The 27,803-nt window shown below is 41.3% G+C and overlaps 1 protein-coding gene across 6 annotated transcripts in view; it reads left to right on the forward strand.

Annotated features, from left to right (window-relative positions):
- Positions 1-14,450, forward strand: part of lcmt1 (leucine carboxyl methyltransferase 1) — a 59,956-nt gene extending 45,506 nt beyond the window's left edge. For all 6 annotated transcript variants that reach the window (XM_078240294.1, XM_078240289.1, XM_078240291.1 and 3 more), the window contains exons 8-12: positions 3,198-3,318; positions 3,961-4,062; positions 12,081-12,172; positions 12,686-12,783; positions 14,138-14,450. In XM_078240294.1, the coding sequence (XP_078096420.1) occupies positions 3,198-3,318; positions 3,961-4,062; positions 12,081-12,172; positions 12,686-12,783; positions 14,138-14,169 (445 nt within the window). In that variant the 3' untranslated portion in view covers positions 14,170-14,450. The remainder of the gene's footprint in view (positions 1-3,197; positions 3,319-3,960; positions 4,063-12,080; positions 12,173-12,685; positions 12,784-14,137) is intronic.
- The last annotated feature ends 13,353 nt before the right edge of the window (positions 14,451-27,803 follow it).

The following is a 27,803-nucleotide window of genomic DNA, read 5'->3' on the forward strand; positions in this document are numbered from 1 at the left end:
TTTGATGATGCTCAGTTGGTCAAAATTATTCAACGAGCTTCTAGGGCCAATCGTCATGAAATTCCAATATTATCCCAATCTGTAGCATTGCACTCACTATTTTCTGTGGCTTAATACACCATTATTGATGTAGTCTGTGATAGTCTAACATTTACTCATATTTCGGGTTCTATAGAAAAGCTTTCACAATGTTAAAACAAATGAAAGATTTTTCTTAAAATCTAGTGCTTAGTATATAGCACACTTGGATGGAATTGTTCTATGCATTTGGGTAATTAACTGGGAGGTCCTAACTTATGGTTACAATACTGTTAACGGTGAATTTGCAGTAATAACATGCAAAAATGTTTTAATATTCTAACACAACTTTTCATGACTGTTCATTGCACAAAAATGTACAAGACAATTCTAATCTCAAACTTGTTCTTTTTATACTAACAGTAACTGACAGAAAAGACACTCTGGCCTATCCAGCCTGTTTTCATAATTGTGATGCCGAGTGATTTGCAATATATAAACCCTCCACCCCACTCGAAAAGCGATGTGATCTCCTGGGAGATCGGCTAAAAAAACCTAAACCAATTTTGGGAAATAAATCTGGGCAATACCCTTCTGACTCTGACTGCTCCTCCTCTTTTCCCCCACTGCCCCTGCCCACCCCGGCAACTCCCAGACATTGAAATCGGTTTTGAAGATCATTCTGACCCTGAATTCCTTGTGACTACCCAACTCCTGTAAGGTATGTCCTTACCTCATAGCCCTGTAATTTTTTTTCTGCTTAAGATCTATTCCATTTAAAAGTTGCCGTTAAATCTGTTTCCATCATCTTTGCAAGCACTGCATTTGAGATCGTAACAATTCACTATGTTTTTTTTAAAAAAAGGTTCTTCATGTTGCCTCTTGTTCTTTCGTCTTAAATCTGTGTTCTCTGCTCAGCAAACTTTGTGACACTGGAAGCAATTTCTCCTAATTTACTCTTAACTTTTTATGACTTTGAACACGTCAGTCAAATCTTTGCTCAATGGAGTACAATGCCAGTCTTTCATTTCTGGTACCAATCTAGTAAAGATCTTCTGCACACACTCTAAAGCTTTATTTGATATCCTTCCTAAAGTGTAGTGCCCAGAATTGAACACTGTACTCCAACCGAGGCCTAACCAGTATTTTACAAATGTTCAGCATAACTTCCTTGCTTTTGTACTCTTTGCCTCTATTAATGAAACCAAGGGTCGCATACAATTATTTTTTTAAACTGCCTTCCCGATTTGTGCTGTCTTCAAAGATTTGTGTGCATACAACCCCTTGATTGTGCCCTCTTTATATTTCTCATTTAGCTCATTTTGTCTCTTCTCATTCTTCCTACAAAAATCTGTCACTTAACATTTCACTGTTGTATTACATCGGGAGGAGGGGGTGTGGAGGTCAGCTCAGTTGGCTAGACAGCTAGTGTGTGCATTAGATTAGTGCCTGTGTTCAATCCCTGTACCAGCTGAGGTAGACTTGGGATCTGCCTCCTCATTCTATCTGTTGTAAAACAAATCATGGCACTTACCCTGGTTTGGCAAATAATCACCAAGGACAGAGAACTCAAAAAGAAGAAAATTCATCTTCCACGTGTCAGCCAATTTCACCAGTCTATGTCCTCCTGAAGTCTATAGCTGCTACATTTCTGAGTTTCATGTCACATGTACATATTGAAGCTTGCCCAAGACCAGGTTATTAATATGTATCAAAAAAAGCAGTGGCTGCAAAACTGACCACTGGGGAAGTACTGCTGTGTATTTCATTCCAGCCGTACAAACAAATGTTCACAACTACCACCAGCTTTCTGTCCCTAAGCCAATTTTGTATCCATCTGCTGTCATTTAATTCTGCTAATAGTTCTATTATGTAAAAGTAAATAGTTCTATTATTTAGTACTTTGCCAAACAACTTTTGAAAGTCCATAAATGCAACACCAACAGCACTACTCTCTTAAATTGTCTCTTACTTCAAAGAACTCAATCAAGTTTGTCAAACACAAACTTGTTTGTCTTCAGCAAATCTATGCTGACTTCCCATCCTTGTATAATTATATATTTATACCAATAGTGAGCTGCCTGGAAATCTTCTAGTAACTCTTTGATGGGAATGATAGAATTCATGTCTAGTTTCAAAATTGTACAATTTTGCTTCCAGAAGCTCCAAGACAAATTACTTTTTCTATATTACTGCAATGGATTTCTTATGTTCCTGGTGGCTTCAAGGGTGATAAAATTCTTCCAGAGGCCTTAAATTTGATTTTTGTTTGGTGTGTGTCAATAAATCCTTTGTATTTAATCAGGTGTGAGTTCCACAGTTCACCGGTAGTACAAGTTTGATTTGTTTTAACCTATTATAATTCTCAAGGTCAAAGTGCAAAATATAATTTTAACTCTCAAACACTTTTCCTACAATTGTATACAAACTTTAATACAGAATACATTGTATTGAATGTTGAAATATTTTAATTTTAGTGTTTCATCATGATGAATAATTAATGCGTACACTTTGTTCAGTTTAATCAGTTTGTAATGAAGGCGTTGTTCAGGTTCATGGCTTTTAAATAAATAGCTGAGGTTACTCTGCTTACTATGATATATTTCTGTTGTATTGGTGACACACTTTGAAAATGAATGCTGCCAATTTTTTTTTGTTCTGTGTATCTAATGTAATTACATTAAGGATTAATGTAATCCCTTTTAGTTGAATAATGATTATTCCTAACAATATAGCTTACCTCACACTACTTTTAAGTACTGGCACAGATTTTGTTTCTAGTAAATGCAAACATTGGATTCAAATCCTAATGCTTTGTATGGCTGCAGTCCCCCAACTGGTACAGTAACAAAAACAAAACTGAATCAGAAGATTGGCTTATGAAAAAGTGCAATGCTGTTGACTAACTTTCAGTTTCATTTATGCCTCTTTCATTTTTCCTTCACCCTCCCTTAGTTGTCTTGGGTCACCATCTCCTTTTCTTCTACATCTTATTCTCCAATTCCCTGTCTTAGCCAAATCAGTGCTTTTGACTTTTTCTTTCATGGTTGGGATTTATAACTGAGGTAACGTTGCATATTATGTTTAAAAATACCCTACATATGATTGATTCCCTACCATCTAGAATTCCCAGTGGTTCAAACCACGGCAATGTAACCCACTCTATTGTTTTCTTATAGATTACCAACGTTGCTACTAGCAGAATGTGTTCTTGTTTACATCACATCTGAGAAATCTGCAGAATTAATCAAGTGGGCGTCAAGTACCTTTAATACAACCATGTTTATCAATTATGAGCAGGTAAAACCCATTTAAATTTTCCCAAACAGTAGTTTACTTGTGATGGGACATGTGTCTTCTGGGTTTTGTAAAACTGGCTTTGGGTAACTTTTGTTCAGTGATATTTTTGGTGAAGAGGTTACAAATCTGCCTTACAAACTGTAAAATTGGGACGGGAAAATCTTTTAATTGTTTGAAATTTTATTTGATGTGTTTTAATTTTTACAACTTTAAAAAGATTAACTGCTTTTTGTTTCAGGGCATTTAGTGTCTTGCACAAGTGGAGGCATTTAGATAATTCAGTGCTTGTGGAGTTAGTCTTAAAAGCAAGAATTCTCCTGCGATCCAAGCCAATAGCTTCCTTAAACCAATGTAATCTAATGCCAGATTTATTGACTATTTTTTTCTTTTTTAGGTAATTGCAAGCACAGAAGGCAGCTGTGTTTGCCTTAACAATAGACACTGTTCCAAAAAAAGTCTAAAACTTTGCATAATTTTTACATGTGATCTACTAGTTCTTTTGTGTGGAATTTCAGTTTTAACGGATGACTGGCTTTTCTCCCTGAGCAGCTCCACATATCCCAGACAGACCACCATTGTACTTCAAGAGACCTTTCAGTCTGCCAGCTAATGGAAACATTCAAATGATTGTGCATTTTTCAGGTGAACATGACTGATCGTTTTGGCCAGGTGATGATAGAAAATTTGCAACGACGGCAGTGTAACCTTTCTGGAGTAGATAGCTGTCAAACTCTGGAAACGCAGGTTGTGTATACTTTTGTCACAGTTGCATTATCTATGTTTGGTTTTTTTTTAAAGGGAAGAGTCATTGAATTTTAATGCACAGAAGGAAGCTAATCAGCCTATTCTGTATATGCTGGATGAAAAAGAGCTATTCGGACTAATCCCATCATTGGTCCATAGCCTTTAATTTATGGCACTTTAAGTGCATTTTTAAATACTTTCAAAATGCAATGAGGGTTTCTGCCTCTACCACCTTTTTCAGGCAGAGTTCCAGACCTGCATCACCACCTGCGTGAAAGATTTTCTCCTCAACTTTCCTCTAATCCTTCTACCAATCACTTTTAAGCTTGCGTCCCATGTCATTGACTGCACTGTTGTGGGAGATAGATTCATCCTAGACTCTCTATCCATATCCCTCATAATTTTACAAACCTCAATTGGATCTCCCCTCAGCCTCCTGTTTTCTAAACAAAATAATCTCAGCCTATGCAGTGTTTCCTCATAGCTACCATTTTCCAGTGTAGCCTCTATAGTGTGATCGTATACTTGTAATATGGTGACCAGAAGTGTCCCAACTAGTGTCTTGTACAGTTCTAGCACAACTTCCCTGCTCTTGTATTTTATGCCTCAGCTAATAAAGGAAAGTATCTTGTATGCCACTTCAACTGCCTTATTTATCATTCCTGCTACCTTCAGGAATCTGTGGATATAAACTCTTGGTCCCTTGGCTCCTCTTGACTTCTCAGTATCCTACTGTTTATTGTATATTTCCTTGTCTTGACTCCACAAATACATTAAATCATTGAATCCCTACAGTGCAGAAGAGGCCATTCAGCCCATTTGAGACTGCATTGACTCTCTGACACACTACCTTACCCAGGCCCTCTCCCCCCACTCTATCCCTGTAACCCCCCCCCCCAGTGTTTCCCATGGTTAATCTAATCTACACATCTTGGGACACCAAGGGGCAATTTAGCATGGCCAATCCACCGAACCTGCACATCTTTGGACTGTGGGAGGAAACTGGAGCACTCGGAGGAAACCCACACAGATACAGGGAGAATGTGCAAAATCCATACAATCACCGAAGGCTGGAATTAAACCTGGGTCCATGGCGTTGTGAGGCAGCAGTGCTAACCACTGTGCCACCGTGCTGCCCCATATTACCTCCGGCTTCTCCAGATTGAATTCCATTTGCCACTTTTCTACCCATCTGACTGGACAGATGGTCTGAGAAAGCAGGGCAGAGAGGAAGGGAAGTCTAGATTAAATGTAAGAGGCCTGACAGGCAAAGCAAATGAACTCGGCATGGATGGGTACATGGGACTGGGATATTATAGCTATTACTGAAACATGGCTAAGGGAGGGGCAGGACTGGCAGCTCAATGTTCCAGGATACAGATACTATAGGAAAGATAGAACAGGAGGTAAGAGAGGAAGGGGAGTTGCGTTTTTGATTAGGGAGAATATCACAGCAGTACTGAGAGGGGATATATCCAAGGATTCCCCCACTGAGACTATATGGGTAGAACTGAGAAATAAGAAGGGAGAGATCAATTTGATAGGATTGTACTACAGGCCCCAAATAGTCAGTGGGAAATTGAGAAGCAAGTATGTAAGGAGATTAGAGATAGCGCCAAGAAAAATAGGTAGTAATAGTAGGGGATTTTAACTTTCTCAACATTGACTGGTACAGCCACAGTATTAGGAGCTTGGATGGAGAGAAATTTGCTGAGTGTATTCCAGAGGAATTTCTCATTGAGTGTGTGAATGGTCCAACTACAAAGGGGGCAAAACTTGACCTCCTCTTGGGAAATAAGGAAGGGCACGGGACAGAAGTGTTCATGAGGAATCACTTTGGGACCAGTGACCATAATTCCATTAGTTTTGAGATGGCTATGGAGAATGATAGGTCTGACCCAAAAGTTAAAATTCTAAACTGGGGTAAGGCCAATTTTGATGGTATTAGACAGGAACTTTCAAAAGTTGATTGGGGGAATCTGTTGGCAGGCAAAGGGACATCTGGCAAGTGGGAGGCTTTCAAAAATGCTTCAGGATAAGCACATTCCTTCTGGAGTGAAGGGCAACGCTGGCAGAAGTGGGGAACCCTGGATGACTCAGGATATTGAGGCCCTGTTCAAAAAGAAGGAGGAGGCATATGACATACATAGGCAGCTGGGATCAAATGGATCCCTTGAAGAGCATAGAGATTGTCGGAGTAGAGTTGAGAGAGAAATCAGGAGGACAGAAAGGGTCATGAGATTGCTTTGGCAGATAAGGCAATGGAGAATCCAAAGAGCTTCTACAAATACATAAAGATCAAAAGAGTAACTCGGGGAGAGTATAGAGCCTCTTAAGGATCAACAAGGTCATCTATGTGCAGGTCCATGAGAGATGGGTAAGATCCTAAGTGAATATTTCTCATCGGTATTTACTGTTGAGAAAGGCATGGATGTTAGGGAACTTGGGAAAATAAATAGTGATGTTTTGAGGAGTGTACGTGTTATAGAGAAGGAGGTGGTGGAAGTCTTAAGGCACATCAAGGTAGATAAATCCCCTGGACCTGATGAAATATATCCCAGGATGTTGTGGGAGGCTAGGGAGGAAATTGCAGGTCCCCTAGCAGAGATATTTGAAACATCGACAGCCACAGGTGAGGTGCCTGAAGATTGGAGGGTGGCAAATGTTGTGCCTTTGTTTAAGAAAGGCTGTAGCGAAAAGCCTGGGAACTACAGACCGATGAGCCTAACGTCTGTAGTGGATAAGTTGTTAGAAAATATTCGGAGAGACCGGATCTACTGGCATTTAGAGCAGCAAGGACTGATTAGGGATGGTCAACATGGCTTTGTGAGTGGAAAACCATGTCTCTCAAATTTGATTGAGTTTTTTTGAAGGGGTAACCAAGAAGATAGATGAGGGCAGTGCAGTCGACATTGTCTACACGGACTTTAGCAAGGCCTTTGACAGGTAGGTTGTTGCATAAGGTTAAATCTCACAAGATCCAGGGCATGGTAGCCAATTGGATACAAAATTGGCTTCACGACAGAAGACAGGGTTGTTTTTCAAACTGGAGGACTGTGACCAGCGGTGTGTCTCAGGGATCAGTGCTGGGTCCACTGTTATTTGTTATTTATATTTATTTGGATGAGAATTTATAGGGCATGGTTAGTAAGTTTGCAGAGGACACCAAGATAGGTGGCATAGTGGACAGTGAGGAAGATTATCTAGGATTACAATGGGATGTTGATTAATTGGGCCAGTGGGCTGATGAATAGCAGATGGAGTTTAATTTAGATGAATGTGAGGTGACGCATTTTGGTAGATCGAACCAGGACAGGACCTACTCAGTTAATGGTAAGGCGTGGGGAGAGTTATAGAACAAAAAGATCTAGTGGTACAGGTTCATAGTTCTTTGAAAGTGGAGTCACACTGGACAGGGTGGTGAAGAAGGCATTCGGCATGCTTGGTTTCATTGGTCAGAACATTGAATACAGGAGTTGGGATGTCTTGTTGAAGTTGTACAAGACAATGGTAAGGCCACATTTGGAATACTATGTACAGTTCTGTTCACCCTATTATAGAAAGGATATTAAACTAGAAAGAGTGCAGTGCAGAAAAGATTTACTTGGATGTTACTGGGACTTGATGGTTTGAGTTATAAGGAGAGGCTGGGTAGACTGGGACTTTTTTCCCTGGAGTGTAAGAGGCTTGGGGGTGATCTAATAAAGGTCTATAAAATAATGAGGGGCATAGATAGGGTAGATATTCAACATATTTTCCCAAAGGCAGGGGAGTCTAAAACTAGAGGGCATAGATTTAAGGTGAGAGGGGAGAGATACAGAAGTGTCCAGAGGGGCAATTTTTTCAGTCAGATGGTGAGTGTCTGGAACGAGCTGCCAGAGGCAGTAGTAGAGGCGGGTACAATTTTGTCTTTTAAAAAGCATTTTGACAGTTACATGGATAAGATAGGTATAGAGGGATAGTGCCCAAATGCGGGCAATTGGGACTAGCTTAATGGTTTTTTTTTTAAAAAAAAGGTGGCATGGACAAGTTATGCCGAAGGGCTTGTTTCCATGCTGTAAACCTCTATGACTCTATGACCAGTCCATTAATATCTCCCTGCAATCTACAGCTTCCTTCCTCACTGTCAACCACATAGCTAGTTTATGTATCATCTGCAAACTTTTAAATCAAAATGTCTGTATTGTTCTCCCTCTTGTGATGACAGAAACAAACTATTCATAAAGAAACATGCTCATGTCATATCCACAGACAGCTTACCTTTTGGTCTCTAGTCTGCCTCGCTCTTCTTTTGTTCTTTGTTTACAAAATATCTTTGGGTTTTCCTTGATTTTACATGATATTTTTTCATGCCTTCTTAGCTTTCCTAATTTCCTATGTCATTTCACTACTGCACTATATTCCTGTAAGCTTTCTGTATTCTCATGTTATATTCTGATGTTATATTCTGATATTCTCATGTTATATTCTCATGGGGCGGCACGGTAGCACAGTGGTTAGCACTGCTGCTTCACAGCTCCAGGGTCCAGGGTCCTGAGTTCGATTCCCGGCTCGGGTCACTGTCTGTGTGGAGTTTGCACATTCTCCTCGTGTCTGCGTGGGTTTCCTCCGGGTGCTCCGGTTTCCTCCCACAGTCCAAAGATGTGCGGGATAGGTTGATTGGCCAGGTTAAAAATTGCCCCTTAGAGTCCTGGGATGTGTAGGTTAGAGGGATTAGCGGGTAAAATATGTGGGGGTAGGGCCTGGGTGGGATTGTGGTCGGTGCAGACTCGATGGGCCGAATGGCCTCCTTCTGCACTGTAGGGTTTCTATGTTTCTATGTTTCTATAACATTAAGCCTCCCATTTTTTTTACCATATTCTGTAATGCTCCTTGACATCCATAGAGCTTCAGATTTCATAGTCCCACCCACCTTTTTTCTTTGTGGAAACATATTTGTTCTGAACCCTTTATCTCCCCCTCTTGCCACTGCAGTGCCAGTGATTTACATTCAAGTTTCCACTCCACTTTTACTAATCACATCTCAGTTTAATAAAATTCACCCAGCCCCAATTGTAAATTCCTGGTCTATCTCGGTCCTTATTCATAACTACACTAAATCTATCTGAACTAATATCGCTACCACTAAACTGCTCTCCCACTGATACCCTTTTCATCTGGCCAATGCAATTCCCTAAAACTAATTGCAGAACATCCCCTTAGTTTGTTGATCTTCCTGTTTATGTACTGACTTAAAAGGCATTCAGGAAACTTATTTTAAATTCGCACTCCCTATACCTTTTAGGGCTACGTGGTGGCACAGTGGTTAGCACTGCTGCCTCACAGCACCAGGAACCCCAGTTTGATTCCAACCTTGGGTGACTATCTGGAGTTTACACATTCTTTCCGTGTCTGCGTGGGTTTCCTCTGGATGCTCCAGTTTTCTCCCACAGTTCAAAGATGTGCAGGTTAGGTGGATTGGCCATGCTAAATTGTCCCTTGGTGTCCCAAGATGTGTAGATCAGTAGGGTAAATAAGTGGGGTTACAGGCAGAGGGCCTGGGTAAGATGCTCTGTCGGAGAGTGGGTGTAGACTTGATGGGCTGGATGGCTTCCTTCTGCACTGTATGGATTCTATTCCAGTTAATATTTGGATAGTTGAAATCCACTACTATTGTTTCTGCACTTCTCATAAATTTGTCTGCATGTTTGCTCTTCTGTAATCCCTCTGACTGCTTGGAATTCTCTAAGTATATTTCTTGCTCTTCTTTAAGCCATGATTCAATGATAACAATATTCAGGTGTCTACTTGTGACCTCAGCTCCTCTGCCTTATTCACTAGACTCTGCTCTTGGAAGTACATCCAAATAATCACTAAACAGCTCCTTTATTATTTGTTGTTTAGCCTCTGTGTTTTCTCTGCTTTGCACAAATGCATTTTAATTTCCTGCTTTCATTTTCCAGGTTTGCTTCTTCACTTTCCGAATCTATGCTTAGGTTCTCATCCGCTCGCCAAGTTAGTTTAAACCCTTCCCAACAGCACCAGTAAATGATGATATTAGTCCCCAGGAGGTTGAGGCACAAGCCAATCCTGGCTTGTACATGTCCTACTTTGCACAGAATTGGCCCATGTCCCAGAAAGGTGAAGGCCCCCTCCCCACACCATCTCTCCAGCCACACATTTATCTGCCCCTCCCTCTTACTTTTGTACTCATTAGCACATGGCATCAGGAATAATCAAAGATTACTATTTTCGACATTGTGCTTATAATTTGTTTCCTAGGTCTCCAAAATGTACCTCTAAGACCTCATCCCCCTTTCTACTGATGTCATTGTGCCAGTATGGACCATAACCTCAGGCAGTTCACTGGCCCCCCTCAAATGTTTGGCAGCCTAGGCATGGCATCCTTGATCTGGGCACCAGCGAGGCAACGTTCCATCCTGGAATCATCTCTACATCAAGAAAGCCTGTCTGTTCCCATACTATTGAATCCTCTAGCACAATTTTCTGACCTTTCTTTCCCCTGTTTTCTGCACTCTAACCCCTAAAACCACCCAAGATGCCACGGACTTAGCTCTGGCTGTACTCTCCAGAGGAATCATCACTCTCATCAGCATTCAGAACTGAATATCATCTGAAAAGAAAGATACAGGGAACTCTAGCACTACATGCCTGGTCTGCCTTGTCTGTCTGGTAGTCCATTCCTTCTCTGCTTGCACCTTTTAAGCTGTGGGTGACCACTTCCTGAAATGTGCTATCCATATAACTTTCAGCTATGTGAACATACTGCAATGATGGCAGTTGCTGCTCAGAAACACAGAACTATAGATGCTCCAGCTGATGACACATGCTGTACGTGTGGTTGTCTAGGGCACGAGAAGCAGGTCCCCATGTGATATTGGACTGAGATACCCTGCTGCATATATTTATGAGACTATTATCTTAGTTTATAAGAAATAAAACTAAGGCTTGTCCCTGATAGGTCAAAAAAACTCATCAGCTGCTCAACAATCAGTTCCTTCCCTTTTGCTAACACCACTTGAAATGTTTTATTTCCCTCTCTCCCAGACATTTGTTCTCCCTTACCTCCAGGCTCTGTGATTGAAGCATATTTCCAAGGATTTGCATCTTATAATGCCCAACCCCCACAACTCCCTTTGGTCCACATTCCCTTACTTTCAGGTTTTGTGATTCTTTCTTTGAAGATTAATTTCTGAAAGACTGGTATTGCCTTGTTTTTTTGGCTTGCTCTTTCAACTCCAGTTGACTCTTGCCACTGACTTTATTTGTTCTCTCTCTGTTTTCCTTCAGGCTTAGTCTCTCCGCTTTCACTGACTCACAACTGCATTTTTACCCATCAGCCTCTCGCAATGTTTTTCCTCAGGCTTGCTCTCTCCTTTCTAATTTTATTTAATTGTCAAATGTTGTTGAAAATGTTTCTTTAAAAATTAACTGAAGCTATATAAAGTATATTTTGAAGCCATGCAAAAATTGTAACTATGTAATCAGTTGTTCAGTACTTGTTCAGTAGGTAGCACTATCATATCTAGGTCAATACATTGTGAATTCAACCCCACATCAAGATTTGAATGCATAATGTGGGCTGACATTGCACTGAGAGTAGCGTCATCAGCAATGCCAACCTTGGGAAGAGATGTTAAAACATGGTTCCAATTGCCTGTTCAGGGGGATATTACAAGTCTCATGCTATAATTAGAATAAGACTAGGAAGTTCCCTTGGACAATATTCCTTCTTCAAATCAACGCTGCTAAAATCAGATGAAGTGGTCATTCATCTTATTGTTGTTTGATGGTACTGAATGACTGCAGTTTGTCTACATAACAAGTCACCGCTTTAGGAAAACAATATTAAGCAAGCACATTGTGACATGATGAGGTGCTATGTAAATATAAACATTTGTTTTCTTCTATTTAAATGTAATTTCAAGTAGGACTGCAATGATCCCCAAGAACTGAACAGCTTTATAAGTACAATCTGTGATTGTTTCTAGTTTCAAATTGTTTGAGCTTATTCACAGAAAGATCGGTTTCTTTTGAATGGCTGGGATCATGCGAATGTCATGGACATGATGACAGTTTATAACAGTTTGCCACAAGCAGACATTCAGAGGTACATGCAATTTTGACTGTGATTTTCAGTACTCCTATGCTGCTAGCATTACAAATTAAAGCTGTGTATGAGTTTATGTGAGAGGAGGCCATTTTGTGGGTCAACTTTTTTCTGACTTTGGAGCGATTATCTAGATGAGTAGTAGAAATTTATGGTTGTCACGTCAGTCAGAATAACTAATAGGAATATGGGTTTAACAGCCACAAATGCAGGAATATACTGGAATAAAAGTTTCAAAATTAATTCCCTAATTTTAGATTTTTATGTTGAAGGCTGAGCTATTTTTGTGAATTCCCCAAGCTTTTGCTTTGTCTGATATGTTGGCACTAAATATTACCACGATGTCTATCAGATGTGATTATATCGAATAGTGGAGCAAGTCTGAGGGGCCAAATGGACTACTCCTGCTAATTATTGTGTTCTTTTGTATATATCTAGTGGCAATGCAACAATACTGTCACCATGGGCTCGCACATCCTTTCCTCTAATCTTAATTTATTGGTTTCCCCACAGGATAGAACATCTTGAATTCTTGGATGAGAAGGAGCTTTTGCAACAACTACTGCAACATTATTGCATCTGCTGGGCCACAAAGGATAGTGATGACTTTGGTAATCTTTTCATGCTTTATATTATGTGCCATCCTATAGAGGTTGAAAAGGAAACTTCTGTGTGGACAGATGGAAAGCTTATCTAAATTCAGTCCTATGACATTACTCGGTGACAGAACTCCGTGGTACGGAGAGATCTGGGTGTCTTGGTACATGAATCACAAAATGTTTATATGCAGGTACAGCAACTGATCAGGAAGGCAACTGGAAAGTTGGCATTTATTACGAGAGGAATGGAATATAAAAGTAGGGAAGTTTTACTACAGCCGTACAGGACCTTGGTGAGATCATATGGTGTACTGTGCACAGTCTCCTTATTTGATAAATTACATAACTGCATTTCAAGCAGTATAGAGAGGGGTTATTCAACTCATTCCTGGAGCGAGGGGCTTATCTTATGAAGAAAGGTTGAATAGGTTGAGCTTGTACTCATTGGAGTTCAGAAAAATGAGAGGCAATTTTATTGAAACATACATGACCCTGAGGGGACTTGAAAGGGTGGGTACTGGAAAGATGTTTCCACAATTTAAGAATAAGACTTTTAAGACTGAGTTGAGGAGAATTTGTTTCTGAGTGTTGTTAGCGAGAGCATTGGAGGCTGGGTTATTGATTTATTCAAAGCAGAGTTGGACAGATTTTTGATAGACAAGGGAGTCAGTCGAGTGTTAAGGGGGGCAGACAGGAAAGTAGAGTTGAAACCACACCCAGATCACACATGAACATATTGAATGGTGGAGCAGGCTTGCAGAGTGAATGGCCTACTCTTGCTCCAAAGTCTTATGTTCCCACATGGACTGCAGCAATTCAAGAAGACCACTCACCATCATCTTCTTTAGGGCAATTAGGGATGGGCAACAAATGTTCGTCTAACCAGCAGCACCCAGATCCCATGAAATCATTGTTTTAAAAATTAGGCAGGTGGTTGAAGGAAAAGGGCAGGTGAAAGGATATGGGCAATGGCATAGGATTAGTGGACTACTATTGTTGTGAAGGATTAGTAGCAGCAGATTGGTCATACAGAATGGTTTGTTTCTGAATTACCTCTATGTACACACCAAGCCAGTTTGCAAAGTTACCTTTTTTAAAAAATGAATAGAATCAAGTTATTTTATATAGTGGCTCCAATGATGAAATTCCTTCCCTTCGTAGGAGGGAAGTTTTCCTCTTCTTTAAGGGAAATGTTATTTTTGAGGACTGGATTTGAGTAGTGTCATAAAGCGGAATTCAAATCCGCTTTCATAGTTTATTTTACAACCTTGGAAAAAATAGATTTGTGGAAGTAGTGGGTTGAAATCAACAAAACTACCTATTACCCACTGTACTCTCATATGAAATGTCCTCTGTTTGTTTTCAGGTATCCGTGACATTATGTTTGGGAACATTTAATTTCCATTGTGAAGCAAAGTCTGGAACAATGAATCCAGAAATCAATCTCTGCATGAAAAGGGAAATCCACAGAAACTTGAACAGGACACTTCCTTTGTGATTGAATGTTTGTTGCTGTTTTACTGTGTATAACTACCAGAAAAGGCTGAACTTGCATCATTTTGTGAACTTGGAGCCTGTCGTTTATTAGATTGGCAAACTACTTGTTTTGCATCAGAGAGTAATTTGTTATATTTAATAAAATTCTTATTTCAGACTGATGTGTTCACCAAAACAGACAATGAGTTGACTTTTTAATCACCAGTACACAAATAGAATTTTCCACAACTGCTACAATTATTAAGACATTTCTTTTCAGTATTGTTGATTATTTAAGTGCAATTTTATTTTGAATATATCAAACTGAATAAATGGGAGTCTAAATTGATAATCAGTTAATATTTACAGTAATGTAATTACAGTTGCTGTTACCTTTTTAGTACATTTCTGACTGAATAGTTGTCTATTATTTACTGCATAAATGTGGTCTTTATAATTATTTCCTGTATTACAGTCAGTATTTGTGTGATCAGTTCATCACTAATTCCTTCATTAGCGATCAATCAAATTTATCACACTGTGGGTGTGGGCTTGAAGGAGAATGTGGGCTTGAAGGAGAATGTAAAGGATCAGCTGGGCAGAAAAAGTAACAAATGAAGTGCTGAGTAGTGAATGAACATAAAAGAGAGTGCTGGATGCCTTGAAAATTGAATGAAGTTGGAAAATGAAGAGACCTAAAGAAATCTATGAACCAAGGACCTGTCTTCAGGGAGAGCACACAATGATGAAATGCAATTTATAAGATATCTTTAAGGAAGCATGTTGATAAAATTAAAGCGCTTAGTATTTAAAGGAATATGGCAGCATGGTTAGGACATTGGTTAAAGGATTAAAAAGAGCAATGATTGTTGTATGTTTTGGACTGTTGGTATGTCTCATGTTATATACCCTGGTGATTATTGTTCGAGCCATTGGTCTTCTCGGTATGCATTAATTATACAGACTTGGGACTAGGTGGAATAACTGCTGAGCTTCCTCTGTACACCCATTCATGTAGGTAGTTTTCTGGTGGAATGTTAATAAAATTTGTTAAAATTGAATAAATCTCCCACTTCAACTCATAGGTAAGAAGCCTGTGCATCCACAAGCTTTCTAGCCAAGAGTTAAAAAAATCCCCTATCATCTTGTCTCATTGGAGGAAACAGGTCCCATCAAACTATTCTAAGGAGAGCAGGAGGTTCTTCTGGTGTCTTGGCCAATGTTCATCTGTCGGCCAATGTTCATCTGTCGACCAATACCATTTTAAAACATTGTACGTAAAACACTAATTTCTGAGACTTGGCTTTATAAGTGCAAACATCACCTTCTCACTTGTCCTCCATAAAGATTTTGAGCAAACTGTCCAATGGGATATAATCCTGACAGCCTCATGTCTTATAGGGAACCAATATCATATTTCTTCTACAAACTTGTATTTATCAATTTATTTAGCATTATGGTGATTGTTCCTGCATCTGGGAAGCTAGAAGTTAATTCTATCATTTAAGGGGAAATCATTGATTGCTGTTTTGGTGATGATTGAGGAGCTTGATGCTGAAAAAATAAGTTAATGAATTGGGATATTGATTCAGATGTCGCGAGTTCTAATTCCACCATTGCACACTATGAAATAACACTAAATATATTTGGTAATTTATGGACTAGTACCTGAAAAGATCTTAACCAACAAATTATTTTGAAATGCCAACTAATTTACCCATGTTTTGTAGCAATATGGCCTTGTTCTAGGTCCACTTTACATATAACTTTAGATTGGCTTGCCAGGCTGATGCAGTCATCTGAGCCAAATGAACAGTTACTACAAAGCATAATTGGAGAAAACCCCCACTACTTTGTCAGATCAATTAGCATTAATCTGTAAATACAGCCTGTCAGTGTCACTCATACCTGAGAATAAAAGCACAGACTCAAAATCAGGATTTTGCCTCAAACACAAAACCAAGACAAAGGTCGGCATGATTGTGAAATGGTGGTTGTGTTATATACCTGAAGATAAGCACTCAGCCAGTGCAGGTTGATGTGCAAAGAAATAAAAGGTTGCCTCATCATAGTTGCAAGTACTTTGCTGATGGAAACCACTGTTTGGAAGGATCTAATATGCAGTGGGTGCTTGTGTGTGGTATTACATGCTGGACCTTTGCAAAAGAAGTGGAACCTGGATGCTTTTGGAATATGCTGAACAAGAAGGATATTGGATAATAGTTGTACTGATTAACACTGGAGTACTCGACGTAAACTGGCAAGTGAGGAGCATTTGGAGAAAAAATGTAAATCTGTGGCTAGATTGATTCTAACCATAAACTGATAGAGCAATTTGCATAAGATTTGAGAGCTTTATCTTTAAAGCTTAAATTTTCTGTCCTCCCTAAAAGCTGAACAAATGTTATGAGTACAGTTCAGCGGGTGCTTGTCCAAGTGACGATTTCCAATTTTCACATCTGCATTCAAACTAGAGAAGATTATTTGCTGAACACGGGCAAAAATTATTTGATATGCCCTTTAAAGTTGAATAGCTTGCAGGCATTCATTGTCTAAATACATGAATGAAGAATGGACATATGATTGGCCTAACGATCACAATTGGGAGAAAAAAAATCCAAAATCAAACACAATGACTTAAAATAATAGATTCAATACAATAAAATTATAAACTTAATTCTTTGTTTATTTTCACCTTTTAAATGATGGATATTAATACAGTGATGCAATTGTTATGTGACTAAGTAATGGGGCAAACTACAGGGTCCATTGTCCATTGAGTGCAGTTATTGCATAGAATATACAGCACAAAAACAGGTCATTTGACCAACTATTCTGTGCTGGTGGTCATTAATCTCTCAAATCTACAAATCCATGGCCTTGAGCTCGGCTCCTCCCTCTGCGACTTCCTAGCCCACAGACACAATCAGTTAGGGTAGGCAATGACACCTTCCCCATAGCTATTCTCAACACCGGTGCCCCGCAAGGCTGTGTCCTCAGTCCCTTGCTATACCCTTATACACTTCGAACTGTGTGGCCAAATTCTGCGCCAAGCCCATTTTTAAGTTTGCTGATGACACAACCGTAGTGGGTAGGATCTCAAACAATGACAAGATGGAGTACAGAAAAGAGTTAGAGAATCAGGTGAAACAGCACAACGACAATAATTTCTCCCTCAATGTCAGTAAAATAAAGGTGATAGTTATCGACTTTGGGAAATGTAGTGGAGGACATACCCCTGTCTATATCAATGGTGATGAAGTGGAAATGGTTGGGAGCTTCAAATTTCTAGGTGTCCAGATCACCAACAACCTGTTCTGGTCCCTCCACATTGATGCTATAGTTAAGAAAACCCACCAACACCTCTACTTTCTCAGGAGGCTAAGGAAATTTGGCATGTCTGCTACTCTCACCAACTTTTACAAATTAATCATAGAAAGCATCCTTTCTGGATGTATCACAGCTTGGTATGGCTACTGCTCTGACCAAGACCGCAATAAACCACAAAGGGTTGTAGTTTCCCACTGCCTCGGAAAAGCAGCCAACATAATCAAGGGTCCCATGCACCCTGGACATACTCTCTTCCACCTTCCATTGGGAAAAAGATGCAGAAGTCTGAGATCACGTACCAACCAACTCAAGAACAGCTTCTTCCCTGCTGCCGTCAGACTTTTGAGTGGACCTACCATTTATTAAGCTGATCTTTCTCTAAACCCTAGCTATGGCTGTAACACTATATTCTGCACCGTTTCCTGCTCCCCTATGTGCTCGATGAATGGTATGTTTTGTCTGTATAGCGCACGAGAAATATTACTTTTCATTGTATCCCAATATATGTGACAATAATAAATCAAATCAAAACTTTCATTTCATCTACTTCATTGCAGTATATCTTACTATTTCCTATTCTCTCATGTACTTTGAAAACATTTAAACAATTCACCTCAACTACTTACTGTGGTAGCAAGTTCCACATTTTAGCAACTCTGAGTAAAGATAAATATAAAAACAAGCATCTCCTGATCGTCCTATTAGATTTTTCAGTAATTATGTTGTATTTATGACTCCGAGTTTGGATTCTCCCAAAAGTGGAGGCATTTTCTCCACATCTAACCTGCGCAACCCATTAATAGTTAAAAAAAAGACATCTATCAGGTAACGTCTGCATTTCTTTTCTAAAGAATAAAAAATCCCCAACCTGTTGAATCTTTTTTATCAGTACTGGTACCATTGATGTAAATCTATTTTGCACTTTCTTCAATGCTTTAAGCCCTTAATGGAGACCAGGACTATGCGGCCTGATCAGGTCCTCTACAGGTTTAACATAAATTCAGTACCTTTGAATTCTGGACACTTAGAAGTGAATCCCAGTACTTTGTTAGCATTTTAAGTGCTTTGCTGATCTACTGTGCGGCTATTAATGATTTGTTCACCTGTATCTCGAATCCTTTGCTCATCCACCCATTCAATCTTAATTTGAACTGCAGGTGATGTTTCTATTTTTCATCACCACACTCACCTATGTTAAAGTCAATCTGCCACTAAACTGATTGATCTGGATGTTTTCTAATGACTTCTCGTATTTTGTTGATTCATTCCTTATTTTTACCAATACCCCAATTTGATATTATCTGCAAATTTTGATATTGAGTTACTTGTTCCCAAGTCTAAATCGTTAATGTAAATTATGAACAATATTCCCTGCACTGATCACTGTGGAACACTGCTATCCTTCAATCTTAATAACAACTCTTTGTTTTCCTTTATTTTCTGCTTTCCATATTTTAACCATTTTGTTATCCATTCATTTATTCTCCCCGATTCCAAATGCCTTAACTTTTGTCATCAGCCTCCTACGTAGTACTTTTTTGAAGGCCCTTTGAAATAACAAGTCCATGCTATCTACTGTATTACCCACATCTACCCTTGCCAGATGAAATTCTAACAGATTAGTTAAGCATAACTTAGGGCGGCACGGTAGCACAGTGGTTAGCACTGCTGCTTCACAGCTCCAGGGACCTGGGTTAGATTCCCGGCTTGGGTCACTGTCTGTGTGGAGTTTGCACATTCTCCTCGTGTCTGCGTGGGTTTCCTCCGGGTGCTCCGGTTTCCTCCCACAGTCCAAAGATGTGCGGGTTAGGTTGATTGGCCATGCTAAAATTGCCCCTTAGTGTCCTGGGATGCGTAGATTAGAGGGATTAGCAGGTAAAATATGTAGGGATATGGGGCAGGGCCTGGGTGGGATTGTGGTCGGTGCAGACTCGATGGGCCGAATGGCCTCTTTCTGTACTGTAGGGTTTCTATGATTTCTATGATAACTTAGCCTTTCAAAATCCATGCAATTTTAATGATATTGTCTGTCTCTTGATGCTATCATTTATTTCAGTATAGATTCTATTATCAGACAGTAAGCTGACTGGCCTACAGTTCCCAGGTTTTGTTCTATTTTTCTTAAATAGGAACAACATTAGTTTTCTGCCTGCCCTCTGATACCATCCCCACCTATGGAACAACATAAAAACAAGCATCTCTATTAGTGTTTCTATTATCTCTTCCTTCATTTTGTAAGATTTTGATAACTCTATTAATTTTTAAAATCCTCAGTATCTACAGATTTTATTCTGTAACCACAGCTTAAAATGAAGCAGTTCAGATTTGACTTCCTGTTAGGCAATTAACAGTCAAGGTCGTTGGGGAACAGAAAAAGTTGTTTGTGAAGAATTAAAATTGTTTCATTGTTTTATGATGGAGTTCTTATGCATCTTGAGCTGAAGTTGTCTTCGTGGTCAAAATAAAATAGGTGTTTGTTTATAAATTGGTTTGAAGGAATTGCTCAAATCAGCCTGAATTTAAGATGGTATTATGTTTAAACAAACAATGCATTGCTTTAATTGACCGGTGTTGTAATAATTCAGTCAAACGCCAGTTACCCCTTACCAACACGCTTTATTGTGCACTAAAGGAAAAGGCTGCTCCTGTGGCTTACAGTCAGGTAGTCTTCACCTCAGGACATACAATTCTGATCCAGGTAAAGTTATCGGCTTAATCGCTGGCTGATTCTGATTGGACGAGCCTCTACTTGCTCACAATAAGGCAACTTGTACTCGACGAAGCCCACGAATAAATCTATTGATGATCCCCCCTGGCCTTTGTGATAATCATAACATCCTTCCCCCCTTAGGTCCATGTCTCTACCACACCCCCATTGTGTGAAGGTTCTTTTCGTTGCTTGGCGCTCAGGTGGAGATTCATCGAAGGCGGGGCTGGGTCAGGCAATGTATACCTTCTTTTTCAGAGGGATCATCACAGGTTTACTCCTCAGGTAGGTTCTTCCTCAGGTTCTGCTTCCAGAGGCCCACTTCTTCAATCTCAATCTCTGAGTCTGTACCTTCGCTATCCGGAGGGGCTAATGCAGAGTCAGCTTCAAACTGTGGACTGGCACTGGCAGCGGCTATCTCCATGGCCAGTGGAAGGGGCGGCTCGAGCATGGACTCTATGATCCTGATGTGGTCTAAGTGTTTCTTTAGGGTTATACCCTGAACTTAGATCTTGTATGATAGTGGTCCTGTTTTCTCCATAATGAGCCCAGGGACCCACCTGGGACCATCCCGAAGTTCCTTAAATGAACCAGATCACCCATTGCAAAGTTCTTTCTACCCTTTTGGATCAAAGTTTCTTTTTTGGTTTTCCTATTGGCACTCCACCTTCCCTGCCACGTTTAGGCATAATAGGCTCAATCTGGTACAAAGCCGTCATCCCATCAACAGCTCTGCTGGAGCAACATCTGTTATGATGTGCGGTGTGATCCTGTAACCAAATAAAAATGGTGCCAGTTTGTTCTCCAAGGATACCACCGGTTGTTTCTTCATTCTGTTTTTGAACGTTTGAACTGCCTGTTCTGCTATATGACGATGGGTGATAAGACGCATTCCGGACGTGTTGGATATCATTGGAGAGTGCAAAGTTTTAAAATGACAGTCTGTAAAGGTGCCATTATTGGAAACCTTTGTCTTCTTTGAAGAGGCCCAGTAAAGGTTTATGGTTGCTAACTATGAAACACTGTCAATGGTAGACATATTGATGGCTTCTCCATCCTGTTGTTGTGGGAAAAATGCCACTTGTGAGTCAGACTTGAAGGTTTGAACCAATATTGGTGAAGCATTGAACCAATATTTCTCTTCGGTGTTCACGCAAGGGGACATGAATATAGCTGAGGAGGACACTGGGTTGCAAGGGAGTAGAATAGACAGTATTACAGTTGATAAGGAGGATGTGCAGGATATTCTGGAGGGTCTGAAAATAGATAAATCCCCTGGTCCGGATGGGATTTATCCAAGGATTCTCTGGGAGGCAAGAGAAGTGATTGCAGAGCCTCTGGCTCTGATCTTCAGGTCGTCGTTGGCCTCTGGTATAGTACCAGAAGATTGGAGGTTAGCGAATGTTGTCCCATTGTTTAAGAAGGGGAACAGAGACTTCCCCGGGAATTATAGACCGGTGAGTCTCACTTCTGTTGTCGGCAAGATGTTGGAAAAAATTATAAGGGATAGGATTTATAGTTATTTGGAGAGTAATGAATTGATAGGTGATAGTCAGCATGGTTTTGTGGCAGGTAGGTCGTGCCTTACTAACCTTATTGAGTTTTTTGAGAAAGTGACCAAGGAGGTGGATGGGGGCAAGGCAGTGGACGTGGTATATATGGATTTTAGTAAGGCGTTTGATAAGGTTCACCATGGTAGGCTTCTGCAGAAAATGCAGATGTATGGGATTGGGGGTGATCTAGGAAATTGGATCAGGAATTGGCTAGCGGATAGGAAACAGAGGGTGGTGGTTGATAGTAAATATTCATCATGGAGTGCGGTTACAAGTGGTGTACCTCAGGGATCTGTTTTGGGGCCACTGCTGTTTGTAATATTTATTAATGATCTGGATGAGGGTATAGTTGGGTGGATTAGCAAATTTGCTGATGACACCAAAGTCGGTGGTGTGGTAGACAGTGAGGAAGGGTGTCGTAGTTTGCAGGAAGACTTAGACAGGTTGCAAAGTTGGGCCGAGAGGTGGCGGATGGAGTTTAATGCGGAGAAGTGTGAGGTAATTCACTTTGGTAGGAATAACAGATGTGTTGAGTATAGGGCTAACGGGAGGACTTTGAATAGTGTGGAGGAGCAGAGGGATCTAGGTGTATGTGTGCATAGATCCCTGAAAGTTGGGAATCAAGTAGATAAGGTTGTTAAGAAGGCATATGGTGTCTTGGCGTTTATTGGTAGGGGGATTGAATTTAGGAGTCGTAGCGTTATGTTGCAACTGTACACAACTCTGGTGCGGCCGCACTTGGAGTACTGTGTGCAGTTCTGGTCCCCACATTACAGGAAGGATGTGGAGGCTTTGGAGAGGGTGCAGAGGAGGTTTACCAGGATGTTGCCTGGTATGGAGGGGAGATCCTATGAGGAGAGGCTGAGGGATTTGGGATTGTTTTCGCTGGAAAGGCGGCGGCTAAGAGGGGATCTTATTGAAACATATAAGATGATTAGAGGTTTAGATAGGGTGGATAGTGATAGCCTTTTTCCTCTGATGGAGAAATCCAGCACGAGGGGGCATGGCTTTAAATTGAGGGGGGGTAGTTATAGAACCGATGTCAGGGGTAGGTTCTTTACCCAGAGGGTGGTGAGGGATTGGAATGCCCTGCCAGCATCAGTAGTAAATGCGCCTAGTTTGGGGGCGTTTAAGAGATCCGTAGATAGGTTCATGGACGAAAAGAAATTGGTTTAGGTTGGAGGGTCACAGTTTTTTTTTAACTGGTCGGTGCAACATCGTGGGCCGAAGGGCCTGTTCTGCGCTGTAATGTTCTATGTTCTATGTTCTATGTTTCAACAATATAGTTTTATTAAACGAAGCTTCGTGGAGAAAAGGCACTAACAAGCAGCAAAACCTTCTCTCAGTGAGACAATAGGTGCGGTCCATCTTTACACCCTTTACACAATAGATGGACCAGACATCTAGCCATTATCACATCGTTGTAATCAAGTAGGTGATCGATTGTTAAACACATCGTTATAGACAAATACAGACAGATACAGACATAAGCATGTTAACATCGCATTGTTCTATGAAGGGATACATTTCCTACGTCAGTGACTATCAATGACTTTAGTTTCGGTCTATTCATACAGTAGTTTACAGTAATTGGTTTTCCTGCATTTTGTATTCCCGATCCCACCTGTAGCTAATCTCTTTACCAGACCCTTTTGTCCCTATTTCCACTGGCTTCCTGCAGTATTTAATTCCTGCATATTTTAATTTACAAGTAGTTGTCTGAGTGTCTTTAATCCTAAGTAATTGTCTGGGCTAAGAGTCAGTGTCCATTTAATGTCTCTTTCCCAGGTGACTGTTTGTGTGCCGGGCCACCATCTTATGTGTATCCATCTGTATATTTTTCCTCCTTCACTGTCCTTCCATAGCAACATAGGTTAAGATAACTTCTTTCTTAGGGTTGAAATGGGCCAGTGTGCTGGGTGAGAGTAACTGACATTTGACCTCAGAAAAAGTCCCTGCTTGCGGCGCTTCCCAAGACCACGTGTGGTATTTTTGTAGTCGGGTGTGCAAGGGGGCCAGCATGGAAGCCAAATTCGGTATAAATTTTCTGTAATAATTGACCAACCCGAGGAAGGATTTTAATTCTGTGGTGTTACTTGGGGTTAGTGTCTCCTTGATGGCCTTTACTTTATCTTCTACTGGATGTAACCCTTTACCATCCACTCAGTAGCCTAAATAGGTTACTTTGGCTGCCTGGAAAATGCAGTTCTCCCTCTTCAAGTGAACTCCCACTCTGGAGAATCGCTGCAAGACTACTTCTAGGTTGGGCAGGTATCCCTGTTCTGAAGCCCTCATCACCAAGACATCATCTAAGTATACTGCTACCATGGATAGCCCTTGAAGAATGTTCTCCATAACTCTTTGGAAGATGGCACATGCTGATGAGACCCCAAAAGGCAAACGGGTATACTTGTCGAGTCCCTAATGTGTGTTGATTGTCACATATTTCCAGGATGACTCATCTAATTCAAGTTGTAGATAGGCATGGCTCATGTCCAACTTGGAGAACGTCTTGCCGCTTGTTAACTTGGTGTACAGAGCATCAATAAGGAGCTTAGGGTACCTATCAGTTTGGAGACCTGATTGACCATTAGTTTATAGTCCACGCAAAGACGAACTGATTTGTCAGGCTTAAGAACAAGGACTTTGGGCTTGAGCCATTCTGCAAATTGCACCGGCCTTATTATACCCAAACGTTCAAGGCACCCTGGTTCAATTTCCACCTTCTCCAGCATGGAGTAAGGGACTAGCCTGGCTCTGAAGTATCATTGAATCCCTAGTGCTGAAGGAGGCCATTCGGCCCATCAAGTCTGCACCAGCTTTCCAATAGAGCATCAACTCAGGCCCTCTACCCCTAGCCCCCCCCCCGTATTTGCCCCTCTAATCCACATATCTTAGGACACTAAGGAAAAATTTACCATGACCAATCCCCCTGACCTGCACATCTTTGGATGTGGGAGGAAACTGGACTGCTCCCACTGCCTAGTGCTAGTGAGGCCAGGAACAGGGAGATTCTACAATTGAACACGTGGCTAAAGGACTGGTGCAAGAGGGAGGGTTTCAAATTCATAGATCATTGGGAAGTCTTCATGAGAGGATGGCACCTGTACAGAAAGGATGGGTTACACCTTAACTGGAAGGGCACAAATATCCTGGCTGGGAGTTTTGCTAGAGTGTTTCGGCAGGGTTTAAACTAGTGTGGCGGGGGGTGGGGATCAAAACAGTAGGTCAGTAAGTACTGAGGCTGGGGTCGAGCTGGGGGCCAGGGTAAGGCTAGCTAAGAAGAAGAGCATTCTGGAGCAGGATGACCTGAGTGGGCCTGGTGGTCTGGAGTGCATCTGCTTCAACGCGAGGAGCGTAACGGGTAAGACAGATGAATTTAGGGCCTTAATGCTTACGCGGAATTTGGATATGGTTGCGGTGACGGAGACATGGTTAAAAGAAGGACAGGACTGGCAGCTGAATATTCCGGGGTATAAGTGTTTTAGGTGAGACAGAGGAGAGGCTAAAAAAGGTGGGGGAGTAGCGGTATTAGTTAGGGAGCATATTACAGCGGTGCAGAGGGTGGACAATTTAGAGGGGTCATGTAATGAGTCGCTGTGGGTGGAACTTAGAAACAGGAAAGATGCAATCACTATGCTGGGGGTATACTACAGGCCACTCAACAGCCCACGGGAAGTGGAGGAACGGATATGTCGGGAGATTCTGGATAGGTGCAGAAAAAATAGGGTTGTTGAAGTGGGAGACTTCAATTTCCCTGGTATAGACTGGAAAGTGCTTAGGGCTGGGGGTCTGGACGGGGAGGAATTTGTAAAATGTGTACTGGAAGGTTCTTTGGAACAGTATGTAGATAGCCCAACTAGAGAGGGGGCTATACTGGATCTAGTTCTGGGAAATGAGCCCAGTCAGGTCGTCAAAGTTTCGGTAGGGGAACATGTGGCAAATAGTGACCACAACTCTGTTAACTTTAGGATAGTAATGGACAAGGATGAGTGTTGTCCTAAGGGTAGGGTGCTAAATTGGGGGAAGGCTAACTATAGCCGTATTAGGCAGGAATTGGTGGCCGTTGATTGGGAGAGGCTGTTCGGGGGTAAGTCCACGTCTGGCATGTGGGAGTCTTTTAAGGAACAGTTGATAAGGCTGCAGGACAGGCATGTGCCTGTAAAAAGGAAGGATAGGAAAGGTAGGATTCGAGAGCCGTGGATAACCAGGGAAATTGACAATCTGATCAAAAAGAAAAGAGAGGCGTATGTTAGGTCCAGGCAACTGAAAACAGATGGAACTCTGGAGGAATACAGAGAGAGTAGGAAAGAACTCAAATGGGGAGTTAGAAGGGCAAAAAGAGGTCATGAAATGTTCTTGGCAGACAGGATTAAGGAGAATCCTAAGGCATTTTATTCATATGTTAGGAACAAAAGAGTTGTCAGGGAAAAAGTCGGACCTCTCAGGGACAAAGGAGGGGAATTATGCTTAGAACCCAAGGGAATAGGGGAGATCCTAAATGAATACTTTGCATCAGTATTCACAAAGGAGAGGGACTTGTTGACTGGGAGTGTCTCAGGGGGAGGTGTTGACCCGTTAGAGAGAATCTCCATTACAAGGGAGGAAGTGTTAGGTTTTTTAGGTAACATTAAAACTGACAAATCCCCAGGGCCTGATGGCATCTATCCTCGACTGCTCAGGGAGACAAGAGATGTAATTGCTGGGCCTCTGACGGAAATCTTTGTCTCTTCATTGGACACAGGTGAGGTCCCTGAGGATTGGAGGATAGCGAATGTGGTACCGTTATTTAAGAAGGGTAGCAGGGATAACCCGGGTAATTATAGGGCAATGAGCTTGACGTCCGTGGTAGGGAAGTTGTTGGAGAGGATTCTTAGAGACAGGATGTATGTGCATTTAGAATGGAACAATCTCATTAGGGACAGACAGCATGGTTTTGTAAAGGGGAGGTCGTGCCTTACAAATTTGGTGGAGTTTTTTGAGGAAGTGACAAAAACGGCTGACGAAGGAAGGGCCGTGGATGTCGTCTATATGGATTTCAGTAAGGCATTTGACAAAGTCCCTCATGGCAGGTTGGTTAAGAAGGTTAAGGCTCATGTGATACAAGGAGAGGTGGCTAGATGGGTAGAAAACTGGCTTGGCCACAGGAGACAGAGGGTAACAGTCGAAGGGTCTTTTTCCGGCTGGAGGTCTGTAACCAGTGGTGTTCCGCAGGGCTCTGTACTGGGACCTCTGCTATTTGTGATATATATAAATGATTTGGAAGAAGGTGTAACTGGTGTTATCAGCAAGTTTGCAGATGACACGAAGATGGCTGGACTTGCGGATAGCGATGAACATTGTCGGACAATACAGCAGGATATAGATAGGTTTGGAAAATTGGGCGGAGAAATGGCAGATGGAATTTAATCCAGATAAATGCGAAGTGATGCATTTTGGAAGAACTAATGTAGGGGGGAGTTATACAATAAATGGCAGAGCCATCAAGAGTATAGAAACACAGAGGGACCTAGGTGTGCAAGTCCACAAATCCTTGAAGGTGGCAGCACAGGTGGAGAAGGCGGTGAAGAAGGCATATGGTATGCTTGTCTTTATAGGACGGGGTATAGAGTATAAAAGCTGGAGTCTGATGTTGCAGCTGTATAGAACGCTGGTTAGGCCACATTTGGAGTACTGCGTCCAGTTCTGGTCGCCGCACTACCAGAAGGACATGGAGGCTTTAGAGAGAGTGCAGAGAAGGTTTACCAGGATGTTGCCTGGTATGGAAGGTCTTAGCTATGAGGAAAGATTGGGTAAACTGGGCTTGTTCTCCCTGGAAAGACGGAGAATGAGGGGAGACCTAATAGAAGTGTACAAAATTATGAAGGGTATAGATAGGGTGAACAGTGGGAAGCTTTTTCCCAGGCCAGAGGTGACGATCACGAGGGGTCACGGGCTCAAGGTGAGAGGGGCGAGGTATAACTCAG

The sequence above is a fragment of the Mustelus asterias genome, chromosome 23 (genome assembly GCF_964213995.1).
Source record: "Mustelus asterias chromosome 23, sMusAst1.hap1.1, whole genome shotgun sequence".
Classification (NCBI taxonomy): Eukaryota; Metazoa; Chordata; class Chondrichthyes; order Carcharhiniformes; family Triakidae; genus Mustelus; species Mustelus asterias.